We start from the raw sequence: 21,291 nt of genomic DNA, 5'->3' as shown, positions 1-21,291 counted from the left end.
TCGAATATAGGATTAAAAAATTATAACCTCAACCCCACTCTGCCCCTAATTTTTTTTGCTATACATTTACTAATAAAATATTGAGATTTTTTAAAATGATTTTTTTTTTTCAAGTTACAATCAAATACATGTTCAAACATCTGTTGCAATAATTTTTAGTGCATTTTCTAAGTATAAGAAAATAAAATATAAAGAGATCTAAATAGGAAATAGAAGACAAATCCTAAATAAAATAAATATAAACTAATGGATGAAATTTTCTCTTCATTTCTCATTATCTCCTATTTTTCAAGTATTGCTTAAATGTGGGAACCTATTTTGTAGGAGAGCCAAAATCCTAAATTTATTAGGCCAGCTGTTAAATGATACTAAAACTTAGGTGGAATCAATCCACTATTATAAAATATAAAATAAAGAACAAGAAGAATAGAGAGAGGAGAAGAAACTTCTTTATTTCTCATGAGGAATTATTGATGAGTTAATTATAATGAAAAAAATCCCTTTATTTATAGGGAAAAACTAATCTTGGTGTTTTAACTTTTTTTCATAAATAAACATACACTATATATGGTAAAATAGACATTCATTATATATGATAAAGTAGACATTCACTATATATGGTAATATATAGATAATGTGTCTCGTTAAAACTTTACTAGAAAAAGTCCAGTGGAAAAAAAAATCTAGTTAAGGAAAAGAGTACACATCTCTAACAATACGCATATAGGCTGCCTCATTAAGAATCTTACAAGGAAAATCCAGCGGGACAAAACCTCATAAGGAAAAAAGAGTACAACGCCTATTAACTCCCCCTAATGAGAACATCCTTAAACCTTTGCATCCTGATCTTGTGCATCATCTTCTTGAAAGTTGTAGTTGAAGGAGACTTGATGAATAAATCAGTTGCATTGACATTTGAACAAATCTGTTGTACGTTAATATCACCTTTTTTATAGCTTGCATGTATAACAATGTTTTGGCGAAATGTATTTCGTTCTATCTCTTTGAGTCATCCCTTAACTTGTGTTGTGCATACTATATTATCCTTATATAAAATCATAGGTACTTTGTCATATTTCAACTCACATTTTTCTCAAATAAGATGTATCATGGACTCTTGGCTTGCTTTATGCATAGCTATTATCTCAGCATGGTTTAATGAAGTGACCACGATAGACTGTTTTGTATATCTCCAAGATATGACAGTACCTCACATATGAACACATAACTTATTTGAGATTGAGCTTTATATGGGTCAGATAAGTACCCAGCATCAGCATAACCAACAAGATTGGGACTACAGTCTTTAGAATAAATAAGCTCATATATTTGATCTCATTTCGATATCTCCTAGTAGGAGCAAAACTATATCTTCCTAACAAATTGATCAAAAAAGTTATATCAGGTCTTGTGGTATTTGCAAGATATATGAGGACACTAATTGCATTGCAAGATACATAAGTGCATCAATTGCACTATGATATGATACTTCATAACCAATCTTAATTGATATATTTTTCATTTCAACAAATAATCTACTACTTTTTTGTGTGTGACATCTTCTAGTATCTGGACTGCAAATCAAATAAGTGTTATGCTTACCAAGATGCAGCCTTTTACATCACTTGATAAATATTTCTACGTTAGCATGCTTAATAAACGTAGAATTTAGATCCTCGTAATCTTTCAAAATATTGAATCAAAGATATCATTGATGATACATATCATTTTGTATCGGTTTACATTATGACATAACATTTTGAGATCTCATCACTTCATTACTTTCAGGTACCTGAACCTCTCATAAAGTTTTATGAAGTGTTATGTCGTAGACTCTTTAAGAGCACATTGTCTTATTATTATGATTATTTGCTCTTTATTCTTTTCAGAGATTATTTTATTTAGAACCAATTGAACTACCACGCTTCACACATGCATAGACTTTGTCCTTCAGGGACATAAAATAGGAGCACTTGCAGCTTAAATATGAGATGCTTTCGGTATTTGGTTTGAATTATCTTTTGAATGAGGATCTAGTGATAATTCCTAACATATTTCATAGCTGCTTATAATCTTCCCCTTATGTTAGAAAAACTAACATACATCCTTCATCTTCTTTGAGGAATTCATCTTTGTGCATCATGATATATTCATTAATTGTATATCGCACATCAAACTATTAGATGGACAATGTGTGGTTCCTGACTCAGAACAAACATTGAGAGGAAATTAATCATAATTTATTGATTTGATGCATACATGTGCTTTTGTATATAATATTTTAAATCAATATATGAAACTTTATTTTCATTAGCAATGATTCAGCTATTTATCGAAGACATTCAATGTTAAACTATCACCATCAAGATGAATTATCTTGATAACACAATCTGAAATTATGCTCTTAATTTAATTTATATTGAACAAGTAACTTTATGAATGTCAAACTGTAGGTTGACAATAAACGCACATGTGATTATCTTATTGATACATCTTGTCAACGTATCACATGATAAGTGAATAGTCACTTATTCACCTTTTATACCTTTTTAGATATTAAGGTACCCAATCCCCAAATTAGTTGGTCCAACCAACTTATCATGAGAACAAACAACATAAACAATTCTTGAAAAAAAATTTAGTTCTTCAATACATGTCTAATACTTAATATATACATCTTCGAGATATAAAAATTGTCCATATCAATTTATGAACTCATTTATAGTAGTAAACACAAGTTTACCATGACATGAATTTTTTTTTCTTTAGTAAATTTCAAATTTATTATTACATGAATAAATTTCAGATGCACTACTTTAGAAGTAGATTTCAAAATAACTCTTCTCAGTTATTCTGCCTTTTTCGAAGGTGAGTTGTGATACCATCACAATCAAGCGCACGTTTGCATTAATAAGTTTCCCATTCCCCAAGAATGGACTATAATTGTGCCTTAAGCCTATCAAATTATGATAGCTTATAACCTCTATCAAGATTTTGCTACTTCAGAAGCAAATCGGGGCATACATATGATGTAGAAAATTTTTCTCTAGCATATCTTATAATCATATAAGCGTATGAAAATATCATCACTTTTGATGATCATTAACAGATTGTCCCTCCACGCGTATATTTGTGCATTCAATCACTTATCTTTTTTCAGACATATTATACAATGCTACCACATTCACTTCGGGGATGGAGCATATACAATAGGACATGTTTCATGACTTTTCATGAAATATAAATTATTTTGCCTTAGTCATCATAATATCATCAATATGGTGCATTGAGATTCAAACTCAACGTCTTATCCATATAAAGGCGTATTAGACATAAATCAACGGGATTTGAAGTCAACATCTTATCATCATGGTGCATCAGGACTCTAACCGATTTCTTATGCATTTAATGCACCTTATCACTCTCTAGTGATAATTTATTTCTCAGCCAAAATTTAAATACTATTGCAACATCATGCACGATGAAATAAATTTTGGAATATATTTCAAGAGTACCTCTAGAAGCTTAATAACAAGAGTGCCCACTTAAACTGGGAATATACATACTTCATGTGTGGACTCTTCTCCGTTGTGGGATACACAAAGATTTGTACCAACTTTACCGCAATATCATTAACTCATCAGCCTTCTGACATGCATATATGTTAACTACTGACATTCGGTTTAACTGTTGACATTTGTTGTAAGCTATGTAATTATATATCTCTTATTTATCCAATCATAAACTTAAATTTGACATAAATCTGGGAAATAGAAATTGGCATGGCTATTCTATTTTGAATCTGTTGGAGCATCAACAAGACATTAGAGGAGGAATCATTTAATAACAGGTATCACCTTATAATGAAAAAATGAATTATCTATACTGCAGATTCATACGTAGTAACTATAAACATGTATACTAGTACAACATAGGATAATTTTGTAGACGTATATAACTTATGGTTAGAGACTCGTGCTGATAACGTGTTATAAAATATAAAATAAAGAACAAGAAAAATGGAGAGAGAAGAATTCTTTATTTCTAATGAGGAATTCTTGATGAGTTAATTACAATTCCCCTTTATTTATTGGGGAAAGCTAACCTTGAGGTTTCTAGCTTTTCTATAAATAGACATACACTATATATGGTAAAGTTGACATTCACTACATATGATAATATATTTATAACATCCATAAAATTCTTAAATTTGTTAGTAAATTTCATTTAAATACTTGTATTATAATATGTCTCATTTGAATATATGAAAACATGATAACATGTTCTATTAGACATTTTTTGTTCAAATATTTGTATGTGTGTTCTCAAGCGTCTGTTACATAGATTAGTTAACTACAAAGTATGTCATCTTCTCTAATTATACATATTAACCTCAATCGAGACAAATGCGTATAATTAAAGAAGGTGACATATTTTAAGTCGTTTAACTTATCTGGCACTCCCCTCGTCCTATTTTATGTATAGTTATTTCTTTTTTCGTCCGTCTCAAAAAAAAGGTCACATTTCCTTATTTGGTACCTATTTAATGGCATCATTCTCATTTTATCCTTACTGGATCTCATTTAATAAGAAAAAACAACTAAAAAGTAAACGGTAAAGTGACTTTAAGTGGGACAATTTTGTAAACTTTACAAAGCCATCATTTATTTCTTAAACCTCATATTTGATTGAAAGACGACACATAAAATGAGACGGGGTAATAACTTTTTCAAAGTGTGAATCAAACGTGTGAGTTTATATAACCTTACAACTATAAAAGGCAATGAACCCTGGTTTCAACAAGTACAAGTTTTTCATTCATATACTATTAGTAATAATAACTTCTTTCTTACTATTGCTATTTGCTAAGAGAGGATGGGTTTGAGGGGTAAATTAGTTGCTCATTTGGAGGTCAAGTGTAGTGGAGAACTATTTCATGATCACTTCAACTCCAAACCTCACCACATCCCTAATATAAGTGATAAGATAAACCATTTTGAGGTTCATGAAGGTGAATTAGGAAGTGTTGGTACTCTTGTTGAATGGAGATTTAACTATGGTAAGTCAGTTTTACTTTTTTATAGAGTCATAAATTATTTGGGTCGGATTTTTTTAATAAAAAGGGAAAATAGAGTTCTTTATTATTTAGATTCCCGTGTTGTTACTCAAGAAAAAGGAATGGGTGGAATAATTCTTTGTGCCAGATCTCCTTTACCTGTTGTAGCAAGTAACTTGTCTCACATTCAAGATTACAAATCTTACATTTTAAAATGACTTACATATTGATATCATTTGAATAACCTGATAGTACGTAGGTAAGTTAACGACTTAAAATCTAACATCTTTTTTAATTAGATATAGTTCTTCCTCTCTCCTTTCTTCTAGAGGAATTGAGCCGTTCATTTCGGTCTAACTTCGTTATTGTACCCCGAACTCACTTAAAAAACATAATATCCTAGACCTCTGTCTATTCCAACATTATAGAATAATCTCAATTGTAACATAACTAAAGTTTTACAGGTTATTGAATAAGTGTGTTGTATATAAATAATCTAGACAAAATTAATTAACTCTTGACAAAATTGCTACTCTGGAGATCAAGGTACAACAATGTATGACATAATCTATATTGATGGTGTAGTAATGTAAATTTACATGTAATTATCTTATAACTAATCTGATTGTAAAAATATTTTGAAGAGGGGGAAGAGAGGGTGTTGAAGCAAGTTATTGATCACATAGATGAAGAAAAGAAAAGAATCACCTTCAAACTTGTTGGAGGATATTTTGTGGATTTATACAAGGAATTTAAGGCTACTTTGGATGCTGAAGAGAATTGGATATCATGGACATTTGAGTATGAGAAGCAAAATGAAGATATCCCAGAGCCCATCACTCTTTTGGGAATTCCCATTGATCTCATAAAAGACATTGATTCACACCATCACAACAAATGACACAATCATTTATCTATTGACCTAGTAAAATTTAGTGCATCAATCAATGCTTCAAGTAATCTATTTTCCATTGTGTAATTTTATATCGGAATAATTTCTCTATCTTTTAAGATAGGATAAAATTTACGTCTATATTTCAGGTTCCTCTTATGAAATCATATTTCTTATGGTGTTGTTGTTATTGTCGTTGTAATCTCATGTGGTTGATATATTGTTGTTGTTGTAATTCCATGTGTTTTATATAGAAAATAATTTCTCTATCTTTTAAGGTAGAGATAAGGTTTGTGTACATATTATGTTTTTCAAATCACACACACAAAATACATTGAATATATCAAATTCAAAACTTATAATTAAAAGTAAAAAAATTTCATTCATCCCACGATAACCCGTAATAATACCTTAATATATATCATCACAAAAAAAAAGTTAAAAGAGACAAAATAGTTGAATGATCTAAGAAAGAATTGATATATGACCAATAATTTAAGGTTGAAAACACTAGATGTTCATATTGGTGTTATCAATCAAAAGTTTATTATTAGCTTGCTTAGTACTACAGCCTAGGAGCAACTCAATAATCGATGACCTAAAATCAACTTTAACATGAGGCCTTATTATTTTTTTATTTTTTTGTGCTTTCTTTTTTAAAAAGAAAAAATCTATAAATCCATTATCGGTAAATAGTGGACCGAAGTCTTCCTTAATTAGAGGTTTTAAACTTCTTGAGTTCAAATTTATGAGAGTGAAAAAAAAAAAAATTGCTAAAGGAGCAATTTTCTCTTTAATTAATTATGTGTGTCTCAGATTGGATTAATTGAAAAATTCACATATAAATATCAGATATCGGATGAAAAAATTGCACCCTCACTCCACCCCACTTTTTGGCTATACATATCTGTATCTATACTATATTAAAAGTGTGAAGCATCTTAGAAATATTATTTGAACTTTTTGTCATTCATTAAAAGTCTCTGTTTTAAACAAAATCGTCTTTTTATTATTTTTATTATTATTATTTTATTAAATTAAGGGCTCCTAAATAAATGAAAAGAAATAAAGACTCCTAAAATATATGAGAATCACCCATATCTATCTTTAATCTATATTTATTTTATATCTATATCTATATCTATAGTATATTAAAAGTGTGAAGGGTCTTAACAATGTTGTTTGAACTCTTTGCGCTTTACTAAAAGTCTTTATTTTAGATAAAATCGTCTTTTCATTATTTTTTTTAATATTTAAGAGTTGAAAATTAATTAAATATATTTATGATAAAACCTTTGCTTTACTTATTATAAGTCATCAGAATTAATGACAACTGATACTCTTTAAGAATTCTAAATAACTAAATTTGATTTTAAGAAGATTTGAAAAATCTAGAAATAAATATAAAAGCGTTAGAATAAGAAAAATTAAATAAGTATCAAATTTTTAAAAGTTTTAAGTACATAATAAGAATGTAATCAATGATTTTGTAAATATTTGACTTTAACAAGAAGGAAAGATTTTAAATATAGAAAACAAAAAAAAGAAAAATAATCGCACCAGTACATTTGTCATAATACCAAATTTGTTACCTCGAACAAGTCGTATATGACCTCATTCGATCGAATCTATAATCACATCATGTCAATCTCGTGTTAATTTCTTAGTTTAGACCAACGCATAATTACTTTAAACTATCCAACTATATAAATTTTGTTATTGGCTCTCAATTGACAACTTATACTTTCAATCCATTAAAACAACCTTATAGTTGATTTTCTCATAACGTTGTTGTCTATATACTATTCTTTGGTCAAGCCGAAGGTGTAAAGGTTACAATCCAATAACTTAATGTTGGTGAAATTAAAAAAAATACTATAACTGAAAATTACAAGTGAAGAAAAAAGAAAAGAATGTCGTCGTCTTCTTCGGCTGAGGCGCGAATATCTCGCTCTCTTTAGGGAGATTCAAACCTATTGCAGCAAATGTTTTACCGGTGCAGCAGTAATCTTCTTAACTTGTCCCCTCCAGGATACAACAGTCTTTCTCACAAAAAACAACTCAACAACTCAGAGTTGAGTTCAAAGCTCCATAAAAAGAACACCTCCCTTCAATTAATAAACTCTCATTTTTACTATCTAATTTGGTGAACTCTATATTATCTTATAGTGTCTCAAAATCATGCAAGACCACCTCTATTTATAGGATACAATGAATAGAAAGATAAATGTGATAGTAAAGATGAAATTTCAATGGATTTTAGGTTACAAGAGTTACACCACATAAAAAATATGATAATGAAGGAATAATGAATGAAAAGTTACATGAATCTCAAGAAAAAGTGATGATTAAATTCATCCTCCACTGACCAAGAGTTTAAAAGCACTTACAATTGAGGGAAATTGAAGGTTGTAACGTAAACAGCCATGCAAACGTAAGATGTTGTCAATTGATAGCATTAAGGTTGGCATCAATTGCCAATAAAAGAAAACTGCTGCAACCTCCCATAAAGTAAAGGTCCTAAAGGGTCATTATAATAATAAATTAAACATTATAATAATATTAAAATTCAACATCACTTGATATTCTTGCTCCATTCATGAGAATTTATAAATTTTTTATAATTTTCATCCTTGATTCTTAAACTTTCACCTTCAATTCTAAAGTCATAAATTGTAAGAGTATAATTTGTGGACAAAATGAAGAAATTTACCTTCTTTTTTCTACTTCTCTTTTAAGTATTTTCCCACTAGTTGAGTCCCCTGTGTGTGCTCCTCCAGAAAACGCAAGACAATCAAAACATGTAATGCAAAGTTGCTAAAATAAATGATTGGTTAATTCTTTTCTTTTTTTCTTCTCCCTTTGCTGCTTCCTGCTGCTGCGTTTTGCATGGGGAATCTAAACTTCCCCTTATGTTTCATTCAGCAGATTGGGCTTGAAAGTCCATTGGCCCAAGTATGACCATATATGTTTTCCTTTTCTTTTTTTATTTAATCCTTTACTTGATTTTTTTTTTTTCTCATTTTTACAACAACAACAAATTCAATGTAATCCCACCAAGTGAGGTTTGAAGAGGGTAAAATGTACATAGTCCATACCGCTACTTTCGAAAAATTAGAGAGGTTGTTTCTAATAGACCCCCGGCTCAAGATAATGAATGGTTAACAAGGTCATAATAATATATGAAACAGAATGGGTGGTATAACTGAAATAAGAAATGAAAAATAATAAAAATAGAGCTAAGGGAGCCATGAAAATAAGAGCAATATGAAATTAAAAAACAGGAAATAAGAAATAAGAAAAGGTCACCCCCTAGTATAAGTCATACATTAGTGGCTCCTACCACTGGACACTGGCGTAGGCTTACTAACCCGACTACATCAAAGCTCCCTAACTACTAGTTACAATCCGCACATGCACTAACCTTATACCCTTATCCGCGACCTTCACACTTTCCTCAGTAAGTTGTAACAGTTCCATGTCATGTCTAATCACTTCTCTCCAATATTTCTTCGGCCTACCTCTACTTCTCCTGAAACCATCTCATGTTAGCCTCTCACACCTACGAACTGGGCATCCGTACCCCTCTTCATATAATTGTCCTTCTTTTATTATATGAGTTATTACATTCTTATGGAGAAAATTTGACTATTAAATCTCTTCAATTTCTAATTAGCAAAATGACATACTGAGAAATTTTGGTTATTAAGTCTTTCAAGTTTTCAATTAGCAAAATGATTTACTTTTATTTTCTCATCTGTCGGATTGAGAATCGATCTGTCCATATATAAGTCAGATCGGTAATCTATATAGGTTGAATTAATAATCGATTTGTTGGATTGACAATTGATTTATCAGATCGATAATCGATTTGTACATATATCAATCAGATAGATAATAAATCTGTCTAAAAAATGGGTCATTTTCCTAAAAGAAAAAAATTATAGTCTATTTCATTAAAAAAAAATTTTGAAAAGACCATTTAACAACGAATTCTCATTGTGTGGTGTATGGTGGAGAACTATTTCATGATCACTTCAACTCCAAACCTCACCATATAAAAAAAATATAAGTGATAAGGTAAACCATTTTGAGGTTCATGAAGATGACTTAGGAAGTGTTGGTACTCTTGTTGAATGAAGATTATATCGAGTTTGTTGTTGTGTCATGAAAAAACAGTTGGAAGATCATGACAATTAATTTTTCCTTCAATAGAACCTCCGTATTTTTCAAGATTTTTTTTCAAACCATTTAATCCAAGAAATGTGAAAATGGAACAACATATCCTATGACAACTAAAGTTTTCTTGATTAATTCAAATTTACGTTGTTAAAATTCGTCCAAGATAGAACCGCTCATTACTAAAAAGGTATCATCTTCGAGATTCAAGCTCAAAATCTATAATTGAGAACAAAGAATTTCATTCATCCCAACATAATTGGTGATAATACCTACTTCCTCCGCTTAAAAGAAATGACTTAGTTTAACTTGACATGCAATTTAAGAAAAAAAAATTAATTTTATGATTTTAAATTAAAGATATATCAAATATATCAAAATGTTTTTCAATCTTGTAATTTTAAATATGTCACATAAAAAAGTTAAAATTAAAAAATTACTAAAAAAAATCATACTTTTTAAAATGGAGAGAATGATACTCCCTCCGTTTCGGATTAAGTGAATTGTTGGGTTATTTTTTGGTGTTTTAAAATAAGTGAATCATTGAATTTTTTTTCAAATTTGGCCTTATGATTTGACAATCAATTAACTTTTAAAAAGGTATTACAAGGTCAACTTTTTCATTTTTTTGGGGTAAAAATGAAAAGTTGTATTAAATTTATATTTTTAATGATTTTTTCTTAATATATGTATCAAAATTTAACAATTCATTTATTATGAAACGAAGAATTAGGTATCATAACAAAAAAAAGTTAGGAAAAAGAGACAACGTACTTGAAAGATGTCAGAAAAAATTAATATATGACCAATATTTTTAAGTTGAAAACACATGTTCATTTTGGTGTTATCAATCAAAATATCCTATCATTAGCTGGCAATACGATAGCCTAGGAGTCTCTCAATAATCAGTGGCCTAAAATCAATTTTAACATGAGGCCTTGTTATTTTGGTTTTTTGGTGCTTTTCGTTTTTAAAATAACCTATAAATTCATTATAGGTAAATATTGTATCGAATTTTTTCTTAATTAGAGGTTTTAGAGTTCTTGAGTTCATACTTTAGAATTAAAAAAAAAAAAAAAACTTACTAAGGAATACTTTTCGCTTTAATTGATCTTGTGTGTCTCAAATTGTATTAATTGAAAATCTCACATATAGATATCAAAAATCGAATGAAAAAATTACAACCCTGCCCCCTTCCCCTCCAAACCCAACCCAACACACACATTTTTTGGCTATACATATACTAATAACATGGAGTTAGTTTCTTCAAATTGATTTTTTTTTTCCAAGTTCAAAGAATTAACCAATTTTTCAAGGTGAAAAAAAAAAAACTTTTTTCACTCACAAAACTTTAATTTTTACAAATAAAATGCATATCCACATAAATTCAAACCCCAAATATCATTTTTTAAGTTCAAATTTAAAAGCTCTTTCTTTTTCATGTTACAATCAAACACATCTTCAAACATCAATTGCAATAATTTTTGATGCATTTTATTTATAAGCAAGGGCAGATCTATTAAGGCCCGTGGGGTGACACGCCACCGGCAAATTTCGACGGAAACTCTATATATATAGTTATATATATATATATATGGATATAGTTAAGTATTAAATATAACACTTGTAATAATAGAGCATTGCCTAGTGCTGGTGGTAAAGTGCTACTTTTGTAGCTTGTGTTCGATTCTGGCCAACAACATTTGTTTTTTAAAATTATTTTTGTTAATAACTTTTTATTAGAACAAGGCAACAACCAACAATGTATAAGTTTATTTAAAACAGGGAACAAACAGATTAGTTTATTACCAATTGACTTTTTTATAAAATTAATCTTATTTTTTGACTTTTTTTTATTTAATTGTTTAAAAGATATAATCAAATATCTCTCATTAAAATTAAGACAAAAACCCAATTTTCAAAGGGCCAAATCAAAACATCGACTCTCTAACTCTTGTTCTTGAAGTTTGCTGTTGCTGCTGCTTGCTCTATCTCTTTCTCTCTGTTTGTTGTTTGCTCTCTTTGTAAGTTATTTTAAAAAATTATTTTGTTTCTCTTTCTTGAGCCTAGAAATCCAAATTTGAAATTATCTTGATTTAGGTGAAAGTGTTCTAATTTTGTGAATTGAGATGGAGAATTTTTTCAAGAAGGTTAATTATTCTCAATCTAGTTCTAGTAATGTCAATATCAATTGTTCTTGTCTTATAACTGACCTCGATTTAGGTTCACTTAAAGCCGACCTGGGAGAAAGAAGACCTATTTTTGATTATGCTCCTTGAATACGAGATGAATTGAGGAAATATTATATTGAAAAGGGGCCTTGTCAACCTGTCTTGAAACCATATCCTTCAAGTGAAATAGGAGGTGGAATGCGTCAATTTACTTCAAGTTGGTTTAAAGGTTCACGTTCGACTTGATTGGAGTATAGTGTGGAGAAAGATGCCCAATATTGTCTTTGTTGTTATTTGTTCAAAAATAAATTTATTCATGAGACTACGGGTGAAGGATTTTAAGAGTTGGAATAAGGCTCTTGAAAGATTTCGTTTACATGTCGGTAAAGTTAATAGTGTTCTCCACAAATGTTACAATAAGACGCTAGATTTGTCAAATTATCGTCAATCAATTCAAGTTGTTCTTGATAAACATTCTCAACTGGCAAAAAGTGAGTACCGAATTCGTTTGGAAGCTTCAATTGATGTGGCAAGACTTCTTTTGTATCATGGATTATCTTTTCGAGGTCATGACAAAAGTGAAGCTTCAACTAATCAAGACTACTTTTTAGGATTTTTGCGGTGGCATGGAGATAAACATCCCGGTGTGGAAAAAGTGATATTAGAGAAAGCTCCACAAAATGATACTTTGACTTGTCCTATGATTCAAAAGGATATTGTCAATGCTTGTGAGAAAGAAACATTGATAGTTATAATTGAGGACTTGAATGGACATTACTTTGGGATATTAGTTGATGAATCCAAAGACATCTCACACAAAGAACAAATGGCTCCTGTTTTGAGGTATGTTGATAAGAATGGTGAAGTAGAACGATTTATCGGTCTTGTCCATGTTAGTGATACATCGGCATGCTCATTGAAGATATAAATTTATTCTTTGCTTTCCGATCACTCACTAAGTCCATCCAAAATACGTGGACAAGATTAAGATGGAGCTAGTAATATGAAAGGAGAGATAAATGATCTCAAAACTTTTTTGCACATCAATTGCAACTAACACTTGTTGCTATTGCAAAAAATATTTGGAAGTTGAAGACTTTTTTTATCATGTTACTAATGTGTTGAATGTTGTGGGAGGATCTTTTAAGCGTAGAGATTTACTTCGTCATCACCAAGCCAAAAATTTGAAGCAATTACTTGAGTCCGATGAAGCTCATACCGGACAAGGATTACATCAAGAACGTGGGCTTCAAAGATCGGGTGATACTTGTTGGGGATCACATTTCAAAACATTGGATAACTTTCTTGTTATTTTCTCATCTATTGTTCATGTGCTTGAAGTGATTGAAATTGAAGGTTCTACCTCAAGTGATAGAAATCAAGCGGAATATCTTTTGACAAAGGCCAAAACATTCAAATTTGTTTTTATGCTTCACTGGATATTGAAAGTATTGGCCATGTCAAATGAGTTGAGCAAGATTTTACAAAATAAAGATCAAGATATTGTTAATGCCGTAGAGTTTCTTAGCATCTCAAAGAAAAGATTGCAAAATATGAAAGAAAGTGGGTGGAAATCTTTGTTGGATGACGTTTCTTCATTTTGTGATTCACATGATATCTTGATTCCCAAATTAGATGAGCCTAATTTTCCTGGAAAGTCAAAGCATAAGTGTTTCGATGTTTGTTATTCGCACCATTTGCATGTTGAAATCTTTTGTGATGTCATTGATGTGCAACTTCAAGAGCTTAATGATCGTTTTGATGTAGTGAGTAGTGATTTGCTTCTTGGGATGGGTAGCTTGAATCCTGTCTATTCTTTTTCTAACTTTGATGTCTTTAGTGAAGTGTTATCCAAATAAGTTTGATGATGGAAAGCTTCGAGATTTGAGTTACCAACTTGATACTTTCATAATTCATATGCGAGGTGGTAATTCCAAATTCTCCAACTTGTAAGGAATTCGTGACTTGGCAAAGACATTAGTTGAGGCAAATCTTGTGGAGATTTATTCACTTGTTTATTTACTTGTAAAGTTGGCTCTAATTTTATATGTTGCTACTACAACTGTGGAAAGAGCATTATCTTCCATGAAGCACGTAAAAAATGAAGTGTGAAATAGTATTGGTGATCAATATTTAAATGATTGTTTAGTGTGTTACATAGAATGTGATGTATTTGCAAATGTACGTAATGATGTCATCGTTGATCGTTTTCAGAATATGAAAACTCATCGTGGACAATTGTAATGAATTATGGATATTATATTATGATATTAGTAATATTATTGAAAGATTAAGTTTTGTCATTTTATTATTGTTCTTTTATATTAATTGGTTGGTTAGTTATTCTATAGGTTGAAAAATGAATAATCTGATTAATTTAATCGATAAATTTGCTTGGCACCCAAAGAGTCCGGATCCTGAATCTGCCTCTGTTTATAAGTATATAAGAAAATAGAAGACAAATCCTAAATTAATAATAAAAATTAATGGATGAAATTCCTCTTCATTTCCCATCATCTCTATTTTTCAATTATTGCTTAAACGTTAGGAGAGCCAAAATCTTAAATTTAATGGGCCAGTTATTAAATAATACTAAAACTTAGGTGTAATCAATCCACAAAATTCTTAAATTTGTTAATAAATTTTATTTAAATACTTGTATTATAGTCCCTCCATTTCAAAATAAGTGAATTGTTGGGGTATTTATTGATATTTTAAAATAAGCGAATCGTTGAATTTTTTATCAAATTTACCCTTATGATTTGACAACCAATTAACTTTTGAAAAGATATTACCAAGGTCAACTTTTTTTTTTTTTGGGTAAAAATGAAAAGTTATGTTAAATTTATGTCTTTAATGCTTTTTCCTTAATCTGTGTGCCAAAATCCAACTATTCATTTATTATGAAATAGAGGGAGTAATATATTTCAGTTGAACATATGAAAACATGATAACATGTTCTATTAGACATTTTTGGTTTAAATTTTTGTATATGTATTCTCAAGCGTTTGTTATATAGATTAGTTAAGTACAAAAGTATGTCATCTTCTTTAATTATACATATTAACCTCAATCAAAACATGTTTGAAAAGTTTTACGATTTATTAAGATAAATACGTATAACTAAAGAAGGTAACATATTTAAATCTTTAACTTATCTGGTAATAGTTTGAAATCAATCGAGAAAATTCTTAAATTTGTTAGTAAATTTTATTTACATACTCATATTATAATATGTTACAATTAAACATATGAAGACATAAAAACATGTTCTATTAGACATTTTTGGTTCAAAATTTTGTATGTGTATACTGAAGCGTATATTACATAGATAAATTAACTATAAAAGTATGTCATCTTCTTTAGTTATGCATATTAACCTCAATCGAAACATGCCTGAAAAACTTGACAGCTTATTGAAACAAATGCATATAATTAAAGAAGGTGATATATTTAAATCTTTTCAAAGTGTGAATCAAAAGTGTGAGTTTACATAGCCTTACAGCTATATAAAGGCAATGGCCCATAGTTCAATAAGTTTTCCATTCATATACTATAATATTAACTACTTACTATTGCTATTTACTAAGAAGGGATGGGTTTGAGGGGTAAATTAGTTGCTCATTTGGAGGTCAAGTGTGGTGAAGAACTATTTCATGATTGTTGACACCTAAATTTTGCCCTCCACAATCCAATTTAATTTCGAGTTTCTTCAATTTTAAAATAAAAAAAATTATTTTATTCAAATAAATACAATTTAAAATATTTATTTGAGCTAATTTTATCATTTAATTAACGATTATACGTTTTCGTATTTTTATATATGAGAGTGTATAAATTTTGTTATTTAAATGAACCTTTTTTTTCTAATTAAAATTAGACTTTTATTGATTAAATTTGAAAATTAATCCAAAATGGATAAAGTCTTGATTTTAAATATGATTTGTTCTCAAAATATTCTATTTGGAGGAATATTTGTTTGATTTTTTTTATCAAATCAAGAAAATTGAGGTTAATTTGTTACTTAACTCGTGTCGGATTGCGATTCAATTTAGCGAACTAATTAAATATGATCTTAGTTGAAATCAAATTGGCCCTAATTGTAATACAATTGACCAATGGATATTCAATTTGGTTAGAGTTTAAATAAGTTGCCTAAATTGTAATTCAATCTTAATCCCCAAAAAATTACCATTTCCTAATTGGGATCATTTTAATCCAATTAAATTTAATTAAAGTAATTTTTAATCCAATTAAATTTAATTATGGTTATTCTGATCCAATTAAATTTAATTAGGATTACTTAATAATACCAATTAGATTTAATTGGGGTTATTAAATAACCCCAACATAACCCGATTTAACACCCTTCATCAGCAACCCATCATCGCCCTAGGCCCAAAACCATCAGCCCATTTTTCTCTCCTTTTAAATTCAGTCCAACAGCCCACAAATCTCCTGACATGGCCCGTAATATCCTTTTCTTCAACATAAAACAAACAACAACAATTTTCAACAATAGCGTACAACTACACCCCGCCTACAATTCCACGAGCACGACACCAGCCGAACCTGACCCATCTCCAGCAACGCCAACTCCTCTCAACCCGAATCCAATGACCTGATAACATCCCCAACAACTCATCAATAATCCAAACAAACCGACCCCCCTCCATGCGCGAGAAAATCCTCGAATCTTCTAGAATATAGTGAGTTGTCTCCTCCCAACGTTCAAGTCCCTAAAATTTTGGATTAATCCCTACAAATTCGTACATATTTAGGAGAATTTCATTGGTTCTTGAAGATGATTTCCTTCTCCCAATTTCTATTGGTTGCCTATTTTCTCAAATTCTCCAAAAAAATTCAAATTTTGGTGCAACTTAGGGGCTGAAAATTGTTCCTGGGTTTGAATTTCAAAAGCAAGATCCTATTTCAAAAATTCTAAAATTACCCCCTATTTCAATTTTTTCCACATCGTTGAGCTCCAAGGGGACCCTATTTTTCATATTCTACAAATAGCTTTCTTTAGAGCAAAAAAAAAAAAAGGGGGGGGGGGGGGGGGGGGGGGGGGGGTTGGAAATTCTTAAAAAAAGTAGAAGAAAAATTTTAGAGCACAATCAATTCCTTTATTAAAAAATATTTTTGAAAAGATCATCGGAATAGCAGCGAAGCTCTTTGGGTCGCAATCGGAATCCTGACGATAGCTTGTTGTCCCGTTTTGTTGCTCCTTAACAGGTAATATCTTTTTCCGTTCAAGTTTCAATTATTTCTGCTTCATCTAGACCTTCTGTAGTTATAAATAACTTTTTTTCAATGTTATTTTGTGCTGCGAGTAGTTGTAGAAGGCCTCGTCGGCTGTAGGATTAGATTGTATTGATCGTTATGTTGTTTGTTGAATCATAGGTCATTCCACATTTGGTTTCTTTGAACGCAGTTTTTCATGTTAATATGTTGACTGGTTAAAGCCTCGTATATCATCAAATTGTTGTCTTTCCTTGTTCGTTGTATTATCCTGAGTTAAAGACTCCCGTTGCAAGGTGTTAGATTATTGTCTTGCTTGAATTTTATCGGATGAAAGCCGAAATGTGTAATTTTCTATGGATTTGTTCAAAATTTTGAGTTGAAAGGCTTAAATTTTGCTTAAATTTCATGATTTGTTGTTGTGCTTGCTCTTAAAACTACTGTAACATTAGATTTCATTCATCCCAATATGTTATTCTCACTTTTTGAGTATCACGATTCGACTCGCTGTCTTGATGTTCGAATATTCCAGCCTATTTGCGCCTTTTTTAAGTGTAGTTTAGTTTTGATTCACTTTGGTCTTTCTAGATTCTGTTCTCTATCTAAAGTTAATGCTGATGGTTTTTATTCACCCTGTTGGTTCTGGTTAGTCATGGAATATGAAAACTTTAATCTTCTAAGAAAATAAGTCTGGTTAGAAATTGATCCTTGTTAGATTATGTCAATTGTTGGTTGTTCTCGTGAAGTGTTTCTTGGGGATTGGTCTATCCACATGTTGTTTTTATGACCAGAATGTGTTCAAGATTTTATTTCTCATGTTTCAGGTTCCATTTGATTCCTGTTTTACTCTTTGTTCTCTTTTACTTTTGGGATGTCCATGAACACTCGATAGCATGAATATTTTTTCAAGGCTCTCGAATATGTTTAATCTTATCAACGTGTTGCCTGATCTATGAGTGCTTTATTTTAGCATGTTGTCTGCACTAATCCTTGAACCTCGGAGGGTCAAGAAGAATTATCCATTATGTTTGAGGCCACTAAGGTGTTTTTTTTTTTACTTTTTTTTATTTGAATATCTAGTATCTCTTCCTTATTTTGTTTTCATTGTTGCTTGTTGTTTGGTCTATTTCATTTATTGTTGAAACTTGGATGCCTCAAATGGTCAAAGTAGAAGGATGTTGCGAGATATCATTTGGCACTTTTACTTTTAAAATTGATTTTTGAATAAGGTAGTATTTAATTAGTAGCTTTTGAATGTGTTAATCAATTTACTTCTTTTTGTATCCGTATTCTGGACATGTTTTGATTTCTTTTACATTTTGATGTTAAATTTCTGCTTTTCACTTCTTGAGCATGCATGCCAATTATCCGGATCGATACTATTTTCTCTTTCACGTGACATTACTTTTGCTAAGTTAACATGTCTTTTTTTTATATTATCTGCCTATTATTAAATAAGATGAGTGATATTCTAGCATTTTTGTTTGAATATTAGTGTTAGGACATTCATTAATTACTCTACTTTCCCTTTGCATTTGCATGTGGATACGCTCGAGTTTTGCATGGAGTCTCTTTCCCTTTGCATGTTCCTTACGGGCCATTGAGGCCCACTCAGTCTTGAGTCGAATTTGAAGACCCAAAAAGACAAGCACATATGGATACGAGGAGTCGAAAGAAGGGAAATTAGTTAAAGTCCCATTCTTGAAGCGACGATGAAACCCGAGCCTCATTTCTGTTTATTTATTTGTTATCGTTATTTATTTATTGTTTTTGTTTTATTATTGTTTATTTATTTCTTTCTTTCACTATTCATTCATTTGAGCCTCGAAACCAACGTTGTAAATTTAATATAGGTGGCTCGATCCTCAAGCCGAAGGCTCAAAAACTAGATTAAGACAGGTGAAATGGGTCAAAAGTTCAATTAGACTAGGACAGGTCCGTTGAGTTGAGCTAATGGCCCGAATCTTTTACTTTCTCCTTCCCTTCCTCTTTTATATGTTTATTTGCTTAGTCATTTTGCTTAAACTTAGTTAAAATCCCTACTAAGTCGCCTAAATTTATTTTACACTAGTCTTTTCTAAAAAATCAATTACTTTTCAACAAATCAATCTTTTTTGAAGTTAGTCAAAAGATGTTTTCAAACAGTCCGGATAATCGTAAGCTAGCGGACGTTTTAGGTGCCTAACACCTTCCTAAAGCGTTAATAGGAAGCGGTTATTCATAATCTCTAACTTAAACGATTTTCCTGTTTTGAATCGTCTAAGTATTTTATAAAGGTTTCTTAATTTCTTTTCAAAATTATGTGGCGACTCTCTTTAAAAGTTAAAATTTCGTCAAAACAAAGCTGAAGACTCTGCTAGGGACATTTTAACTAGGTTCTAACCAAATGTTTGATTTAGTCTTTTGATTAATTGTTTACGTGTTTATATGTTTTGATTTTGCGGTATTTAATTATTGCATCTCATAGCATATTCCTGCATTTATTTATAAACTGTTTTGGGGTTTCGTGGATGTCCCGGCCCCTGTTGTTCAGTTCCAAATAATGTGTTGGAAATACAATAGTTTATTAGCACGTTAGTCGTCTTGTGTCCGTTCGTATTTTCAAACCCAAGTTGTCCGCTTGGGAACCTGATTCAAACCCACTCTAGACACCTAGGATAGAGCAAAACCAAAACCCTATTTTAGGCATGAGCCTAGGACGACCTAATACCCGAGGAGGGTATTGGGCCCATTAGAAAAATTGCCCTGCGTCTATCGACCCCGAGTCAATTACAGAAGAATCATATTTATGTGTTGAAGAAATATATGCTTGTTTAATCCAATCATTATTCTTTGGGGGTTCGGGAAAAGACTTGTTTTACTTACTTTATAAGGATGCCTCAATCGTACACCAATTAATAAAGAAATTGAGCAAGAAATTGATCGATTTGGACAGTTGCATGGCATCTATGGCACAGTTATACGGCAATCGCTTGATCATTAACGGATGTCACCAATAATGAGGAGTGGACAAAGCTAAAAGGGCGAAGGCCGATAGAAGAAACATTCGGGAACTAGTATTTATTATCCCCCACGCGGGACATTACTCTTCTTCTCATGTTATTTTCCCTTTCCCTAAAGATTGTTTCCCTTTTGTGAAACTTTTGTAGGCATTTATGCCATTTATGTATACCTATGAAGGTTTTAGGGGGATAATGGATTGGCTTTAAAAAGGCGTATATTTTCTTCAAAATTCGTTAGGCCTAAACCCTTGGCTCAAAAGGGTCACCCAATTAGGATGCACGTTTATTACAATATGCTTGTGTAATATAACTTTTTGTGTGCTTATACGTGTTATGTTTATTCGAATCAAAGGCTAATTGATCCAATCCCATTTTCCATAGAACATCTCTAGGTAGAAATATACCTCACTATACAAAAGTCCTACCATTTAAGGAAAGTTGACTTTAGAATCAGAAAATGCCATTATAGGTTCGAACTACGTAGGGCCTGATTTCTCCTCCGTGAGATACGTAGGCAGCCTTTCGGCTCGGCCCATATCTCCAAAAGCTCTGTTGACCTCCACTTTCTTGAAAGAAGTAATAAGGTTGGGAAGAATAAAAGTTGAGCCTTCCGGATGAATTTCACCCATCCATATCATTGAGCAAAATCCTGTTCATTGGAATTCTCGAGTCATCATTACTTTATGGATCAATTCGCATGAGATAAGAAACAACTCTATGTGTTTACTTCCTACCTTATCATCTTGCGTT

General features: G+C 30.9%; 2 protein-coding genes and 2 long non-coding RNA genes across 4 annotated transcripts; 3 read left to right on the top strand and 1 right to left on the bottom strand.

The window, feature by feature from the left end:
• Positions 1-4,823: 4,823 nt before the first annotated feature.
• LOC107872658 (kirola-like) lies at positions 4,824-6,117 on the top strand. Its single transcript, XM_016719291.2, has 2 exons — positions 4,824-5,059; positions 5,701-6,117. The coding sequence occupies exons 1-2, from the start codon at positions 4,876-4,878 to the stop codon at positions 5,955-5,957; spliced, it is 441 nt and encodes a 146-aa protein (XP_016574777.1). The 5' UTR covers positions 4,824-4,875; the 3' UTR covers positions 5,958-6,117.
• A 1,561-nt stretch (positions 6,118-7,678) lies between these two features.
• Positions 7,679-9,384, bottom strand: LOC107872657. Its single transcript, XR_007055543.1, has 2 exons — positions 8,662-9,384; positions 7,679-7,990 (listed from the first exon to the last, which is right to left on the bottom strand). It is a non-coding gene; the product is annotated as an uncharacterized LOC107872657 (long non-coding RNA).
• A 3,933-nt stretch (positions 9,385-13,317) lies between these two features.
• On the top strand, positions 13,318-14,157 carry LOC107872116. The gene has a single exon (XM_016718909.2). It carries the CDS (start codon positions 13,318-13,320, stop codon positions 14,155-14,157), a length of 840 nt encoding a protein of 279 aa, XP_016574395.2.
• Positions 14,158-16,839: 2,682 nt separating this feature from the next.
• On the top strand, positions 16,840-20,743 carry LOC124898768. The gene is made up of 2 exons (XR_007055542.1): positions 16,840-17,533; positions 20,475-20,743. It is a non-coding gene; the product is annotated as an uncharacterized LOC124898768 (long non-coding RNA).
• The last annotated feature ends 548 nt before the right edge of the window (positions 20,744-21,291 follow it).

Source organism: Capsicum annuum, chromosome 5 (assembly GCF_002878395.1).
Source record: "Capsicum annuum cultivar UCD-10X-F1 chromosome 5, UCD10Xv1.1, whole genome shotgun sequence".
In the NCBI taxonomy this organism is placed as follows: Eukaryota; Viridiplantae; Streptophyta; class Magnoliopsida; order Solanales; family Solanaceae; genus Capsicum; species Capsicum annuum.
Note: the sequence above shows the minus strand (reverse complement) of the source record. Positions and strands in the feature narration are given on the sequence as shown.

Bases quoted from the DNA above. Each gene is read 5' to 3' on its own strand.
- LOC107872658 (XM_016719291.2), top strand. From the start codon at position 4,876: ATGGGTTTGAGGGGTAAATTAGTTGCTCATTTGGAGGTCAAGTGTAGT. The intron at 5,060-5,700 runs GTAAGTCAGTTT...AATATTTTGAAG, and splicing joins TGAATGGAGATTTAACTATG to AGGGGGAAGAGAGGGTGTTG.
- LOC107872116 (XM_016718909.2), top strand. From the start codon at position 13,318: ATGATCTCAAAACTTTTTTGCACATCAATTGCAACTAACACTTGTTGC.